Here is a 17081-nt window from a genome sequence, read left to right as displayed (position 1 = left end):
CCTCATTATAACCCAACAGTAACACTCTGGTTTATCCTCCTCATCCTCACAGTAACACAGAAAGGGTGAATACACTGTGGACGTCTTTGTTCAGCATTCTCTCCTGTTTATCCTCCTCATCCTCATTATAACCCAACAGTAACACTCTGGTTTATCATCCTCATCCTCATTATAACCCAACAGTAACACTCTGGTTTATCCTCCTCATCCTCATTATAACCCAACAGTAACACTCTGGTTTATCCTCCTCATCCTCATTATAACCCAACAGTAACACTCTGGTTTATCCTCCTCATCCTCATTATAACCCAACAGTAACACTCTGGTTTATCCTCCTCATCCTCATTATAACCCAACAGTAACACTCTGGTTTATCCTCCTCATCCTCATTATAACCCAACAGCAACACTCTGGTTTATCATCCTCATCCTCATTATAACCCAACAGTAACACTCTGGTTTATCCTCCTCATCCTCACAGTAACACAGAAAGGGTGAATACACTGTGGACGTCTTTGTTCAGCATTCTCTTCTGTTTATCATCCTCATTATAACCCAACAGTAACACTCTGGTTTATCCTCCTCATCCTCACAGTAACACAGAAAGGGTGAATACACTGTGGATGTCTTTGTTCAGCATTCTCTCCTGTTTATCCTCCTCATCCTCATTATAACCCAACAGTAACACTCTGGTTTATCCTCCTCATCCTCACAGTAACACAGAAAGGGTGAATACACTGTGGATGTCTTTGTTCAGCATTCTCTCCTGTTTATCCTCCTCATCCTCATTATAACCCAACAGTAACACTCTGGTTTATCCTCCTCATCCTCACAGTAACACAGAAAGGGTGAATACACTGTGGATGTCTTTGTTCAGCTTTCCAGACTTTTAAAAGGTTACGCTTGGATTGATCCTATCTATCTCTCTCACTCCGTGTGTCTGTTGGTACGAGGGGAAGTAGAGGAGAAGAGAGCAGCCTGAAGGACATGCTGGAACCATGCCAGGGTGTATCTACAGTACCTTCAGAATGTATTCATACCGCTTGACTTTTTTCCTACATTTTGTTGTGTTACAGCCTGAATTTAAAATGGATTAAATAGAGAATATTTGTCACTGGCCTACACATAATACCCCATTGTGACATCACAATACCCCATTGTGACATCACAATACCCCATCGTGACATCACAATACCCCATCGTGACATCACAATACCCCATCATGTCAAAGTGGAATTATGTTTTTAGAGATTTTATCAAATGAATTAAGAATGAAAAGCTGAAAAAAAATATCAAAACAGTATTCAGCACCTTTGTCGAGCCTAAATATGTTCCAGAGTCAAAATGTGCTTAACAAGTCACACAATAAGTTGCATGGACTCACTGTGTGAAATAATTGTGTTTAACATGATTGTTGAATGACTACCTCATCTCTGTACCCCACACAAACAGTAAGGTCCCTCATCTCTGTACCCCACACATACTGTAAGGTCCCTCATCTCTGTACCCCACACATACTGTAAGGTCCCTCATCTCTGTACCCCACACATACTGTAAGGTCCCTCAACTCTGTACCCCACACATACTGTAAGGTCCCTCATCTCTGTACCCCACACATACAATTATCTGTAAGGTCCCTCATCTCTGTACCCCACACATACAATTATCTGTAAGGTCCCTCATCTCTGTACCCCACACATACTGTAAGGTCCCTCATCTCTGTACCCCACACATACTGTAAGGTCCCTCATCTCTGTACCCCACACATACAATTATCTGTAAGGTCCCTCATCTCTGTACCCCACACATACAATTATCTGTAAGGTCCCTCATCTCTGTACCCCACACATACAATTATCTGTAAGGTCCCTCATCTCTGTACCCCACACATACAATTATCTGTAAGGTACCTCATCTCTGTACCCCACACATACAATTATCTGTAAGGTCCCTCATCTCTGTACCCCACACATACAATTATCTGTAAGGTCCCTCATTCGAGAAGTGAATTTCAAACACAGATTCAACCACAAAGACCAGGGAGGTTTTCCAATGCTTCGCAAATGGCACCTATTGGCAGATGGGTAAAAAAATTAAATAATTGAATAACAGACATTGAATATCCCTCTGAGCATGGTGAAGTTATTCATTACATATTGGATGGTGTATCAATACACTCAGTCACTACAGAGATACAGGAGTCCGGAGAGGAAGGAAACCGCTCAGGGATTTCACCATGAGGTGAATGGTGACTTTAAAGTTTAATGGCTGTGAAAGGAGAAAACTGAGGATGGATCAACAACATTGTAGTTACTCCACAATACTAACCTAATTGACAGAGTGAAAAAAAGGAAGCTTGTACAGAATTTAAAATATTCTAAAACATACATCCTGTTTTCAACCAGGCACTAAAGTAATACCACAAAAAATGTGGCAAATCCAATACAACACATCTCTGAGGACCACTCTCCATATTGTCAAGCATAATGGTAGCTGCATCCGGTTAGGGGTATGCATCATGTTATGCTTGTAATCGTTAAGGACTGGGGAATTTTTCTGGATAAAAAATAAACAGAATGGAGTTAAGCACAGGAAAAATCCTGGTTCAGTCTGCTTTCCACCAGACACTGGGAGATGAATTGATCTTTCAGCAGGATAATATCCTAAAACACAAGACCAAATCTACACTGGAGTTGCTTACCAAGAAGACAGTGAATGTTCCTGAGTGGCCGAGTTACAGTTTTGACTGAAATATGACCTGAAAATGGTTGTCTAGCAATGATCAACAACCAATTTGACAGAGCTTGAAGTATTTTGTAAAGAATAAATGGCCAAATATTACAGAATCCAGGTGTGGAAAGCTCTTAGAGACTCACCCAGAAAGACTCAGCTGTAATCACTGCCAAAGGTGATTCTATAAAGTATTGACTTAGGGGTGTGAATACTTATGTAAATTAGATATTTCTGTATTTCAATTTCAATACATTTGTAAACATTTCTAAAAACATGTTTTGACTTTGTCATTATAAGGGACTGTGTGTAGACGGGAGAGAAAACAAATCTATTTAATCCATTTTGAATACTTTCTGAAGGCACTGTAATTACCTTGATGGAAAAACAAACACCTCTGCTCGAATCGGCCAAACATGACACACACAGACACACCCACACACAGACACACCCACACACAGACACACCCACACACAGACACACCCACACACAGACACACCCACACACAGACACACCCACACACAGACACACCCACACACAGACACACCCACACACAGACACACCCACACACAGACACAGACACACCCACACACAGACACACCCACACACAGACACACCCACACACAGACACACCCACACACAGACACATCCACATCCACACACAGACACACCCACACACAGACACACCCACACACAGACACACCCACACACAGACACATCCACATCCACACACAGACACACCCACATCCACACACAGACACACCCACACACAGACACACCCACACACAGACACACCCACACACAGACACACCCACACACAGACACACCCACACACAGACACATCCACATCCACACACAGACACACCCACATCCACACACAGACACACCCACACACAGACACACCCACACACAGACACATCCACATCCACACACAGACACACCCACATCCACACACAGACACACCCACATCCACACACAGACACACCCACATCCACACACAGACACACCCACATCCACACACAGACACACCCACATCCACACACAGACACACCCACACACAGACACACCCACCCACACACAGACACACCCACACACAGACACACCCACATACAGACACACCCACACACAGACACACCCACCCACACACAGACACATCCACACACAGACACATCCACATCCACACACAGACACATCCACACAGACACACCCACCCACACACAGACACATCCACACAGACACCCACACACAGACACCCACACACAGACACACCCACCCACACACAGACACCCACACACAGACACATCCACATCCACACACAGACACCCACACACAGACACACCCACCCACACACAGACACATCCACACACAGACACATCCACATCCACACACAGACACATCCACACAGACACCCACACACAGACACCCACATACAGACACACACAGACACATCCACACACAGACACACCCACCCACACACAGACACATCCACACACAGACACATCCACATCCACACACAGACACCAACACGCAGACACCCACACACAGACACACCCACCCACACACAGACACATCCACACACAGACACATCCACATCCACACACAGACACACCCACCCACACACAGACACACCCACATCCACACACATACACACCCACACACAGACACACCCACCCACACACATACACTAGCATTCAAAAGTTTGAGGTCATCATGGAATATCCTTGTTTGTGAAAGAAAAGCACATTTTTTGTCCATTAAAATAACATAAAATTGATCAGGAATACAGTGTAGACATTGTTAATGTTGTAAATGACTATTGTAGCTGGAAATGGCAGATTTGTTATGGAATATCTACATAGGTGAACAGAGTCCCATTGTCAGCAACCATCACTCCTGTGTTCCAATAACACGTTGTGTTAGCTAATCCAAGTTTATCATTTTAAAAGGCTAGTTGATAATTAGAAAACACTTTTGCAACTATATTAGCACAGCTGGAAACTGTGGTTCTGATTAAAGAAGTGATGAAACTGGCCTCCTTTAGACGAGTTGAGTATCTGGAGCATCAGCATTTTGGGTTTGATTAAAGGCTCAAAATGGCCAGAAACAAAGGACTTTCTTCTGAAACTCGTCAGTCTATTCTTGTTCTGAGAAATTAAGGCTATTCCATGTGAGAAATTGCCAAAAAACTGAAGATCGTGAACAACGCTGTGTACTACTCCCTTCACAGAACAGAGCAAACTGGCTCTAACCAGAATATAAAGATGAGTGGGAGGCCCGGGTGCACAACTGAGCAAGAGGACAAGTACATTAGAGTGTCTGGTTTGAGAAACTGACGCCTCACAAGTCCTCAACTGGCAGCTTCATAAAATAGTACCCGCAAAACACCAGTCTCAACGTCAACAGTGAAGAGGAAACTCCAGGATGCTGGCCTTCTAGGCAGAGTTCCTCTGTCCAGTCTCAACATCAACAGTGAAGAGGCGACTCCGGGATGCTGGCCTTCTAGGCAGAGTTCCTCTGTCCAGTCTCAACATCAACAGTGAAGAGGCGACTCCGGGATGCTGGCCCTCTAGGCAGAGTTCCTCTGTCCAGTCTCAACGTCAACAGTGAAGAGGTGACTCCGGGATGCTGGCCTTCTAGGCAGAGTTCCTCTGTCCAGTCTCAACATCAACAGTGAAGAGGCGACTCCGGGATGCTGGCCTTCTAGGCAGAGTTCCTCTGTCCAGTCTCAACATCAACAGTGAAGAGGCGACTCCGGGATGCTGGCCCTCTAGGCAGAGTTCCTCTGTCCAGTCTCAACATCAACAGTGAAGAGGCGACTCCGGGATGCTGGCCCTCTAGGCAGAGTTCCTCTGTCCAGTCTCAACATCAACAGTGAAGAGGCGACTCCGGGATGCTGGCCTTCTAGGCAGAGTTCCTCTGTCCAGTCTCAACATCAACAGTGAAGAGGCGACTCCGGGATGCTGGCCCTCTAGGCAGAGTTCCTCTGTCCAGTCTCAACGTCAACAGTGAAGAGGCGACTCCGGGATGCTGGCCCTCTAGGCAGAGTTCCTCTGTCCAGTCTCAACGTCAACAGTGAAGAGGTGACTCCGGGATGCTGGCCTTCTAGGCAGAGTTCCTCTGTCCAGTCTCAACATCAACAGTGAAGAGGCGACTCCGGGATGCTGGCCTTCTAGGCAGAGTTCCTCTGTCCAGTCTCAACATCAACAGTGAAGAGGCGACTCCGGGATGCTGGCCCTCTAGGCAGAGTTCCTCTGTCCAGTCTCAACGTCAACAGTGAAGAGGCGACTCCGGGATGCTGGCCCTCTAGGCAGAGTTCCTCTGTCCAGTCTCAACGTCAACAGTGAAGAGGCGACTCCGGGATGCTGGTCCTCTAGGCAGAGTTCCTCTGTCCAGTCTCAACATCAACAGTAAAGAGGCGACTCCGGGATGCTGGCCTTCTAGGCCAGAGTTCCTCTGTCCAGTCTCAACATCAACAGTGAAGAGGCGACTCCGGGATGCTGGCCCTCTAGGCAGAGTTCCTCTGTCCAGTCTCAACATCAACAGTGAAGAGGCGACTCCGGGATGCTGGCCTTCTAGGCAGAGTTCCTCTGTCCAGTCTCAACGTCAACAGTGAAGAGGCGACTCCGGGATGCTGGCCTTCTAGGCAGAGTTCCTCTGTCCAGTCTCAACATCAACAGTGAAGAGGCGACTCCGGGATGCTGGCCTTCTAGGCAGAGTTCCTCTGTCCAGTCTCAACATCAACAGTGAAGAGGCGACTCCGGGATGCTGGCCTTCTAGGCAGAGTTCCTCTGTCCAGTCTCAACATCAACAGTGAAGAGGCGACTCCGGGATGCTGGCCTTCTAGGCAGAGTTCCTCTGTCCAGTCTCAACGTCAACAGTGAAGAGGCGACTCCGGGATGCTGGCCTTCTAGGCAGAGTTCCTCTGTCCAGTCTCAACATCAACAGTGAAGAGGCGACTCCGGGATGCTGGCCTTCTAGGCAGAGTTCCTCTGTCCAGTCTCAACGTCAACAGTGAAGAGGCGACTCCGGGATGCTGGCCTTCTAGGCAGAGTTCCTCTGTCCAGTCTCAACGTCAACAGTGAAGAGGCGACTCCGGGATGCTGGCCTTCTAGGCAGAGTTCCTCTGTCCAGTCTCAACGTCAACAGTGAAGAGGCGACTCCGGGATGCTGGCCCTCTAGGCAGAGTTCCTCTGTCCAGTCTCAACGTCAACAGTGAAGAGGCGACTCCGGGATGCTGGCCTTCTAGGCAGAGTTCCTCTGTCCAGTCTCAACGTCAACAGTGAAGAGGCGACTCCGGGATGCTGGCCTTCTAGGCAGAGTTCCTCTGTCCAGTGTCTGTGTTCTTTTGCACATCTAAATATTTTATTTTTATTGGCCTGTCTGAGAAAAAGCTTTTTCTTTGCAACTCTGCCTAGAAGGCCAGCATCCCGGAGTCGCCTCTGCACTGTTGACGTTGAGACTGGACAGAGGAACTCTGCCTAGAATGCCAGCATCCCGGAGTCGCCACTGCACTGTTGACGTTGAGACTGGTGTTTTTTGTAGGTTCAGCCACGCTCAAGGTCCTAAACGATATCATAACCAACATCGATAAAAGACAGCACTGTGCAGCAGTCTTCATCGACATGGCCAAGGCTTTCGACTCTGTCAATCACTGTATTCTTATCAGCAAACTCAATAGCCTTGGTTTCTCAAATGACTGCCTCGCCTGGTTCACCAACTACTTCTCTGATAGAGCTCAGTGTGTAAAATCAGAGGGCCTGTTGTCCGAACCTCTGGCAGTCTCTATGGGGGTACCACAGGGTTCAATTCTCGGGCCGACTCTTTTCTCTGTATATATCAACGATGTCGCTCTTGCTGCTGGTTATTCTCTGATCCACCTCTACACAGACGACACCATGTGTTAACTTCTTGGTGTTAGGGGGCAGTATTTGAATTTTTGGGAGAAAAAAAAATCCCGTTTTAAACGGGATATTTTGTCAGGAAAAGATGCTAGAATATGCATATAATTGACAGCTTTGGATAGAAAACACTAACGTTTCCAAAACTGTAAAGGTATTGTCTGTGAGTATAACATAACTGATGTTGCAGGCGAAAGCCTGAGAAAAATCCAATCCGGAAGTGCCCCAGGTTTTGAAAGCGCTGCGTTCCAATGACTCCCTATTGAGCTGTGAATGTACCATCAACGAGCCTACGCTTTCTACGTATTCCCCAAGGTGTCTACAGCATTGTGACGTAGTTTTACGCATTTCTGTTGAAGAATAGCCGTAGGCGGCCACATTGCGTAAGTGGTCACATGGTGGCTCCGAGAGAGATTCTCGCGTAAAATACAGAGGTAGCCATTATTCCAATCGGTCCTAGTGAAAAACGAATTTAAATATCCGTGAAAACTGATATATTATCGAATAGATATTAGAAAAAAACCTTGAGGATGGATTCTAAACAACGTTTGCCATGTTTCTGTCGATATTATGGAGCTAATTTGGAATATTTTTTGGCGTTGTGGTGACCCCCTTTCGGGCGATTTCTCAGCCAAACGTGAAGAACAAACGGAGCTATTTCGCCTACAAAAATAATATTTTGGGGAAAAATGAACTTTGGCTATCTACCTGGGAGTCTCGTGAGTGAAAACATCCGAAGTTCATCAAAGGTAAACTATTTAATTTGATTGGTTTTCTGATTTCCGTGACAAGGTTGCCTGCTGCTAGCAGGGCATAATGCTATGCTAGGCTATGATAAACTTACACAAATGCTTGTCTAGTGTTGGCTGTAAAGCATATTTTGAAAATCTCAGATGACAGGGTGATTAACAAAAGGCTAAGCTGTGTTCCAATATATTTCACTTGTGATTTTCATGAATAGGAATATTTTCTAGGAAGATTTATGTCCGTTGCGTTATGCTAATTAGTGTCAGATGATGACAACGGTCCCGTTCACGGGATGGGGTGTCACTACAGGTTAACTAACCTCCAAAGAAGCTTCAATGCCATACAACACTCCTTCTGTGGCCTCAAACTGCTCTTAAACACTAGTAAAACCAAATGCATGATTTTAACCGTTTGCTGCCCACAACCGCCTGCCCGACTAGCATCACTACTCTGGACGGTTCTGATCTAGAATACGTGGACAACTACAAATACTTAGGTGTCTGGCTAGACTGTAAACTCTCCTTCCAGACTCATATCAAACATCTCCAATCCAAAATAAAATCTAGAATTGGCTTTCTATTTCGCAACAAAGCCTTCTTCACTCACGCCGCCAAACTTCCCCTAGTAAAACTGACCATCCTACCGATCCTCGGCGATCTACAAAATAGCTTCCAAAACTCTACTCAACAAACTGGATGTAGTCTATCACAGTGCCATCCATTTTGTTACCAATGCCCCATATACTACCCACTACTGCGACCTGTACACTCTCGTTGGCTGGCCCTCGCTTCATACTCGTCGCCAAACCCACTGGCTCCAGGCCATCTATAAGTCTATGCTAGGTAAAACTCTGACATCTCTCAGCTCACTGGTCACGATAACAACAACCACCCGTAGCACGTGCTCCAACAGGTATATCTCACTGGTCATCCTCAAAGCCAACACCTCCTTTGGCCGCCTTTCCTTCCAGTTCTCTGCTGCCAGTGACTGGAACGAATCGCTCGCGCACACGATGTGTCCGGTCTGGTCAGCATGTTACTTTTCCCTCACTAACTTTAAACATCAGCTATCTGAGCAGCTAACCGATCGCTGCAGCTGTACACAGCCCATCTGTAAATAGCCCACCCTATATAACTACCTCATCCCCATATTGTTTTTCTTTACTTTTCTGCTCTTTTGCACACCAGTATTTCTACTTGCACATCATCATCTGTTCATCATCATCTGCTCATTAATCACTCCAGTGTTAATCTGCTAAATTGTAATTACTTTGCTACTATGGCCTATTTATTGCCTTACCTCCTCACGCCATTTGCACTCACTGTATATATATACTTGCTTTTTTTTCTACTGTGTTATTGACTGTACGTTTGTTTACTCCATGTGTAACTCTGTGTTGTTGTTTACTCCATGTGTAACTCTGTGTTGTTGTTTATTCCATGTGTAACTCTGTGTTGTTGTTTACTCCATGTGTAACTCTGTGTTGTTGTTTACTCCATGTGTAACTCTGTGTTGTTGTTTACTCCATGTGTAACTCTGTGTTGTTGTTTACTCCATGTGTAACTCTGTGTTGTTGTTTATCCCATGTGTAACTCTGTGTTGTTGTTTACTCCATGTGTAACTCTGTGTTGTTGTTTACTCCATGTGTAACTCTGTGTTGTTGTTTATTCCATGTGTAACTCTGTGTTGTTGTTTACTCCATGTGTAACTCTGTGTTGTTGTTTACTCCATGTGTAACTCTGTGTTGTTGTTTACTCCATGTGTAACTCTGTGTTGTTGTTTACTCCATGTGTAACTCTGTGTTGTTGTTTACTCCATGTGTAACTCTGTGTTGTTGTTTACTCCATGTGTAACTCTGTGTTGTTGTTTACTCCATGTGTAACTCTGTGTTGTTGTTTACTCCATGTGTAACTCTGTGTTGTTGTTTACTCCATGTGTAACTCTGTGTTGTTGTTTACTCCATGTGTAACTCTGTGTTGTTGTTTACTCCATGTGTAACTCTGTGTTGTTGTTTACTCCATGTGTAACTCTGTGTTGTTGTTTACTCCATGTGTAACTCTGTGTTGTTGTTTACTCCATGTGTAACTCTGTGTTGTTGTTTACTCCATGTGTAACTCTGTGTTGTTGTTTACTCCATGTGTAACTCTGTGTTGTTGTTTACTCCATGTGTAACTCTGTGTTGTTGTTTACTCCATGTGTAACTCTGTGTTGTTGTTTATTCCATGTGTAACTCTGTGTTGTTGTTTACTCCATGTGTAACTCTGTGTTGTTGTTTACTCCATGTGTAACTCTGTGTTGTTGTTTACTCCATGTGTAACTCTGTGTTACTCTGTGTTGTTGTTTACTCCATGTGTAACTCTGTGTTACTCTGTGTTGTTGTTTACTCCATGTGTAACTCTGTGTTGTTGTTTACTCCATGTGTAACTCTGTGTTGTTGTTTACTCCATGTGTAACTCTGTGTTGTTGTTTACTCCATGTGTAACTCTGTGTTGTTGTTTATTCCATGTGTAACTCTGTGTTGTTGTTTACTCCATGTGTAACTCTGTGTTGTTGTTTACTCCATGTGTAACTCTGTGTTGTTGTTTACTCCATGTGTAACTCTGTGTTGTTGTTTACTCCATGTGTAACTCTGTGTTGTTGTTTACTCCATGTGTTACTCTGTGTTGTTGTTTACTCCATGTGTAACTCTGTGTTGTTGTTTACTCCATGTGTAACTCTGTGTTGTTGTTTACTCCATGTGTAACTCTGTGTTGTTGTTTACTCCATGTGTAACTCTGTGTTGTTGTTTGTGTCGCACTGCTTTGCTTTATCTTGTCCAGGTCGCAGTTGTAAATGAGAACTTGTTCTCAACTAGCCTACCTGGTTAAATAAAGGTAAAAACATTTTTTTTTTTTTAAATATCTAGTCTGGTTTAAATGTATTATGTCGATCTAGTCTGGTTTAAATGTATTATGTCGATCTAGTCTGGTTTAAATGTATTATGTCGATCTAGTCTGGTTTAAATGTATTATGTCGATCTAGTCTGGTTTAAATATATTATGTCGATCTAGTCTGGTGTACATGTAATATGTGTAAATTACATGAGTTGAACATGTTGAAGTAATAGAGAGTCAGTGATACAAAGCTCTCTCTCTCCTTCCCTCTCTCTCCTTCCCTCTCGCTCTCCTTCCCTCTCTCTCTCTCCTTCCCTCTCTCTCTCTCCTTCCCTCTCTCTCCATCCTTCCCTCTCGCTCTCTCCTTCCCCCTCTCGCTCTCCTTCCCCCTCTCGCTCTCCTTCCCCCTCTCGCTCTCTCCTTCCCTCTCTCTCTCCTTCCCTCTCTCGCTCTCCTTCCCTCTCTCGCTCTCCTTGCCTCTCTCGCTCTCCTTCCCTCTCTCTCGCTCTCCTTCCCTCTCTCGCTTTCCTTCCCTCTCTCTCGCTCTCCTTCCCTCTCTCTCTCTCCTTCCCTCTCTCTCTCTCCTTCCTTCTCTCTCTCTCCTTCCCTCTCTCTCTCTCCTTCCCTCTCTCTCTCTCCTTCCTTCTCTCTCTCTCCTTCCCTCTCTCTCTCTCCAAGTAATACAGACGGCAGCACATTTCTTTCTTCCATGTACCTGAGAAAGTCTCATCGGCTTGTGACCTGGACTTAACCCTGACCTATATCCTCAGCACACGCATGTTATTGTCAGTCTCTTCACACACTCACAACAACAATAACAGAAAATGGCCTCACTCTGAACCACAAGGCTCTGTACCAGCTCAACTATGATACAGAGAAGAAAGAAGAGAGGAAAGGAGGGGAGGGAAGAGGAGCAAGGAGGGAAGAGGAGAAAGGAGGGGAGAGGACAAAGGAGGGAAGAGGAGAAAGGAGGGGAGAGGAGAAAGGAGGGGAGAGGACAAAGGGGGGAGAGAGGAGAGAGGAGAAAGGAGGGGAGAGGAGCAAGGAGGGGAGAGGACAAAGGAGGGGAGAGGAGAAAGGAGGGGAGAGGAGAAAGGAGGGGAGAGGAGAAAGGAGGGGAGAGGACAAAGGAGGGGAGAGGAGAAAGGAGGGGAGAGGAGCAAGGAGGGAAGAGGAGAAAGGAGGGGAGAGGAGAAAGGAGGGGAGAGGAGAAAGGAGGGGAGAGGAGGAGGGGAGAGGAGAAAGGAGGGGAGAGGAGAAAGGAGGGGAGAGGAGAAAGGAGGGGAGAGGACAAAGGAGGGAAGAGGAGAAAGGAGGGGAGAGGAGAAAGGAGGGGAGAGGACAAAGGAGGGGAGAGGAGAAAAAAGGGGAGAGGAGAAAGGAGGGAAGAGGAGAAAGGAGGGGAGAGGAGAAAGGAGGGAAGAGGAGAAAGGAGGGAAGAGGAGAAAGGAGGGGAGAGGAGAAAGGAGGGAAGAGGAGAAAGGAGGGGAGAGGACAAAGGAGGGGAGAGGAGAAAGAAGGGGAGAGGAGAAAGGAGGGGAGAGGAGAAAGGAGAGGAGAGCAGAAAGGAGAGGAGAAAGGAGGGGAGAGGAGAAAGGAGAGGAGAAAGGGGGAGAGGAGAAAGGAGAGGAGAGTAGAAATCAGGGGAGAGGAGAAAGGAGAGGAGAGGAGAAAGGAGGGGAGAGGACAAAGGAGGGGAGAGGACAAAGGAGAGGAGAGGAGAAAGGAGAGGAGAAAGGAGGGGAGAGGAGAGGAGAAAGGAGGGGAGAGGAGAAAGGAGAGGACAAAGGAGGGGAGAGGACAAACGAGGGGAGGAGAAAGGAGGGGAGGAGGAGAAAGGAGGGGAAGGGAGAGAACTAATTCCCGCACTTGACTTTTTCCCCCCTACCAGCTCTGACATTGCTGATAGCTACTTTATTGAGGAAAAATGTACTTACATGTGGTTGTCCCATCTAGCTATCTTAAGATGAATGCACTCACTGTAAGTCTCTCTGGATAAGAGTATCTGCTAAATGACTAACATGTCAATGTAAAATGAGAGGATAGAACTAAAAACCTTCAACAGACAGTGTGAAAATAAAATCCCTGGCATGTTTTTACAGATGGAGGTGGAAAACGGTATGGCTGCAGCTGTTCAGACAGAGAGAGAGACTTCCTGTGGGGATGAGGTTACGGTGAGTTATTCAGAAAAACCAATGACCAATGAAGAGACGTAGCTATGAACGGAGGGAAATGTGAACGGCTGGACCTTACCTCGCACGTAGAGATTGGCTGGGGCTGCGTAGCGCGTTCCAGCGTTGTTCATGGCAACACACTCGTACTTCCCCTGGTCTGACTCCTCACTGTTCTCAATCTGTAGGGCTCCTGCAGGGGGTTAAACACACAGTTACCATCTGGGACATGGCGAGAGAAGGGTCTCTATAATACTCAAGAGTAACGTAATGAGTTGGGAGTGTTTTCTAAGTATTATGCTAGTGTGGGCATTGAACAATCATTTTGCCTTCATTTTATAAAAGTGTTTGACAACCTTAGGATGTGCTGTTTTTTTCTCTCATTATAGACAATTTCAGGATTACACACCATCTAGTAAATCTAACAGGGTTTATTCAGGACTACACCATCTAGTAAATCTAACAGGGTTTATTCAGGACTAAACCATCTAGTAAATCTAACAGGGTTTATTCAGGACTACACCATCTAGTAAATCTAACAGGGTTTATTCAGGACTACACCATCTAGTAAATCTAACAGGGTTTATTCAGGACTAAACCATCTAGTAAATCTAACAGGGTTTATTCAGGACTACACCATCTAGTAAATCTAACAGGGTTTATTCAGGACTAAACCATCTAGGAATCTAACAGGGTTTATTCAGGACTAAACCATCTAGTAAATCTAGCAGGGTTTATTCAGGACTACACCATCTAGTAAATCTAACAGGGTTTATTCAGGACTAAACCATCTAGTAAATCTAACAGGGTTTATTCAGGACTACACCATCTAGTAAATCTAACAGGGTTTATTCAGGACTAAACCATCTAGTAAATCTAACAGGGTTTATTCAGGACTAAACCATCTAGTAAATCTAGCAGGGTTTATTCAGGACTAAACCATCTGGTACATCTAACAGGGTTTATTCAGGACTAAACCATCTAGTAAATCTAGCAGGGTTTATTCAGGACTAAACCATCTGGTAAATCTAACAGGGTTTATTCAGGACTAAACCATCTAGTAAATCTAACAGGGTTTATTCAGGACTAAACCATCTAGTAAATCTAACAGGGTTTATTCAGGACTACACCATCTAGTAAATCTAACAGGGTTTATTCAGGACTAAACCATCTGGTACATCTAACAGGGTTTATTCAGGACTAAACCATCTAGTAAATCTAACAGGGTTTATTCAGGACTACACCATCTAGTAAATCTAACAGGGTTTATTCAGGACTAAACCATCTAGTAAATCTAACAGGGTTTATTCAGGACTACACCATCTAGTAAATCTAGCAGGGTTTATTCAGGACTAAACCATCTAGTAAATCTAACAGGGTTTATTCAGGACTAAACCATCTGGTACATCTAACAGGGTTTATTCAGGACTAAACCATCTAGTAAATCTAACAGGGTTTATTCAGGACTACACCATCTAGTAAATCTAACAGGGTTTATTCAGGACTAAACCATCTAGTAAATCTAACAGGGTTTCTGATAGGGGTTGACCAGAAGAAAGAAAAGGTTCAGATTACCTTCATTCTTAAACTGTTTGACAACCTTAGATCAACGACCCCTGACCATCTCGTTTTTCATCACATGACCAAAACAGACGTATGAACCATCTAGTACGACTAAGTGTATTTTCTCTTCTGTAGACTTCCTGAGGTTTTTCATCACTTCATAAGAAGTAACATTATAATTATCTCTACAGAGCCTCGACAGAGAGCATCACAGTCAAACACCTCTCTCTCTCTCTCTCTCCCTCTGTCTCTCTCTCTCTCCTCTCTCTCTCTCTCTCTGTCTCTCTCTCCGGTATGCATGATAAAGTGTTACGAATAGGGCGCTAGTTGTTATATAACAATTTGCCTACGACGACACATCAGCATTTAGCTGATTTTGCTGGTTTAAGAGCGTTGTGAGCTGTGTCCCACAAATCAACATATTTAACTCTCTCTGTCTGGCCCTGTCAGGAAAAACAGCTGGCGAGACACTCTTGTCGAGTCCATGTCTCAGAGGTCAATGAATCACCTCAAGACGTCATATTCACGTCTAGTTATGCCTTTTCTGCCTAAGAAAACTACTGACATGAAAAGAAAAAAAACACAGAAAGTTCATAAAGGACTCGGCTTTATATCCAGATAACGGTCGCTAAGGCGACAGTCGCCAGGCTAGCAACGCTAGGCTAGGCTAAGCTACTCTACAACGACTACAAGACCATCGGGATGTAGTTAAGACTAGTTTATACAGAGTGGACTATGGTGCCACTTTAATGCTTTCTTCCACACGCTCTCTGAGTCCAGTAAAGTCTACATTTCCCATCTCTCTCTTTTTAAAAATATGTTTATTCTGAGAGAAGCCATATATCTGAGTCTAACCTTTCAAACAAGAGATAATCATGTGCTGCTAAAAACAACCAGTGGAGGGAGGGAGAGCGATGCCCTCCTCACCAGGTGAGATGGGACCATCCAACGGTTGATTCCCATGGTGAATAACTACTGAGCTCCAATCAAACCCAGGTTCCATCTGAGCTCCAATCAAACCCAGGTTCCATCTGAGTTCCAATCAAACCCAGGTTCAATCTGAGTTCCAATCAAACTCAGGTTCAATCTGAGCTCCAATCAAACCCAGGTTCAATCTGAGCTCCAATCAAACCCAGGTTCCATCTGAGCTCCAATCAAACCCAGGTTCCATCTGAGCTCCAATCAAACCCAGGTTCAATCTGAGCTCCAATCAAACCCAGGTTCCATCTGAGCTCCAATTAAACTCAGGTTCAATCTGAGCTCCAATCAAACCCAGGTTCAATCTGAGCTCCAATCAAACCCAGGTTCAATCTGAGCTCCAATCAAACCCAGGTTCAATCTGAGCTCCAATTAAACTCAGGTTCAATCTGAGCTCCAATCAAACCCAGGTTCAATCTGAGTAGTTACAGTGGATACCACAAAATTGGGGAGAAAACAGGGTAAAATCAAAATAAATATATACTGACTTCCTGGCTATCCATCACCACCGGGACTCGGCGTAAGTCCTAAAATGGCACCCTATTCCATATATAGCGCAATATGTACCGTACAGTAATCCCCTATTCAAAAGTAATGCACATTGTAGGGAATAGGGTCAACTTTGGGACGTAGTCTCCATCTCAGAAAGTTAAAGTGCTTCTGCCACATGGCTCTAACTACTGTAGTATGTAGATACACCGGTAGCAGCCCAGTAACTAGCTGGCTCTAACTACTGTAGTATGTAGATACACCGGTAGCAGCCCAGTAACTAGCTGGCTCTAACTACTGTAGTATGTAGATACACCGGTAGCAGCCCAGGTAGCAGCCCAGGTAGCAGCCCAGTAACTAGCTGGCTCTAACTACTGTAGTATGTAGATACACCGGTAGCAGCCCAGTAACTAGCTGGCTCTAACTACTGTAGTATGTAGATACACCGGTAGCAGCCCAGGTAGCAGCCCAGGTAGCAGCCCAGGTAGCAGCCCAGGTAGCAGCCCACTTAGTAGCTGTGTTGTACTGACTATACTTATTCAGCTGAGATGGTGATGATGACAGTAACTAGCTGTGTTGTACTGACTATACTTATTCAGCTGAGATGGTGATGATGACAGTAACTAGCTGTGT

General features: G+C 45.0%; 1 protein-coding gene across 1 annotated transcript in view; it reads right to left on the bottom strand.

The window, feature by feature from the left end:
* The window catches only part of LOC139386946 (receptor-type tyrosine-protein phosphatase F), a gene marked incomplete in the record, with an annotated part of 253682 nt that overhangs the window by 168265 nt on the left and 68336 nt on the right, over positions 1-17081 (bottom strand). Inside the window, 1 exon segment of the mRNA XM_071132849.1 lies at positions 13501-13611. Coding sequence (XP_070988950.1) covers positions 13501-13611 — 111 coding nt within the window.

The sequence above is a fragment of the Oncorhynchus clarkii genome, chromosome 28 (assembly GCF_045791955.1).
Source record: "Oncorhynchus clarkii lewisi isolate Uvic-CL-2024 chromosome 28, UVic_Ocla_1.0, whole genome shotgun sequence".
NCBI classification, from domain to species: domain Eukaryota; kingdom Metazoa; phylum Chordata; class Actinopteri; order Salmoniformes; family Salmonidae; genus Oncorhynchus; species Oncorhynchus clarkii.
This window is presented reverse-complemented; position numbering and strand designations above follow the sequence as displayed.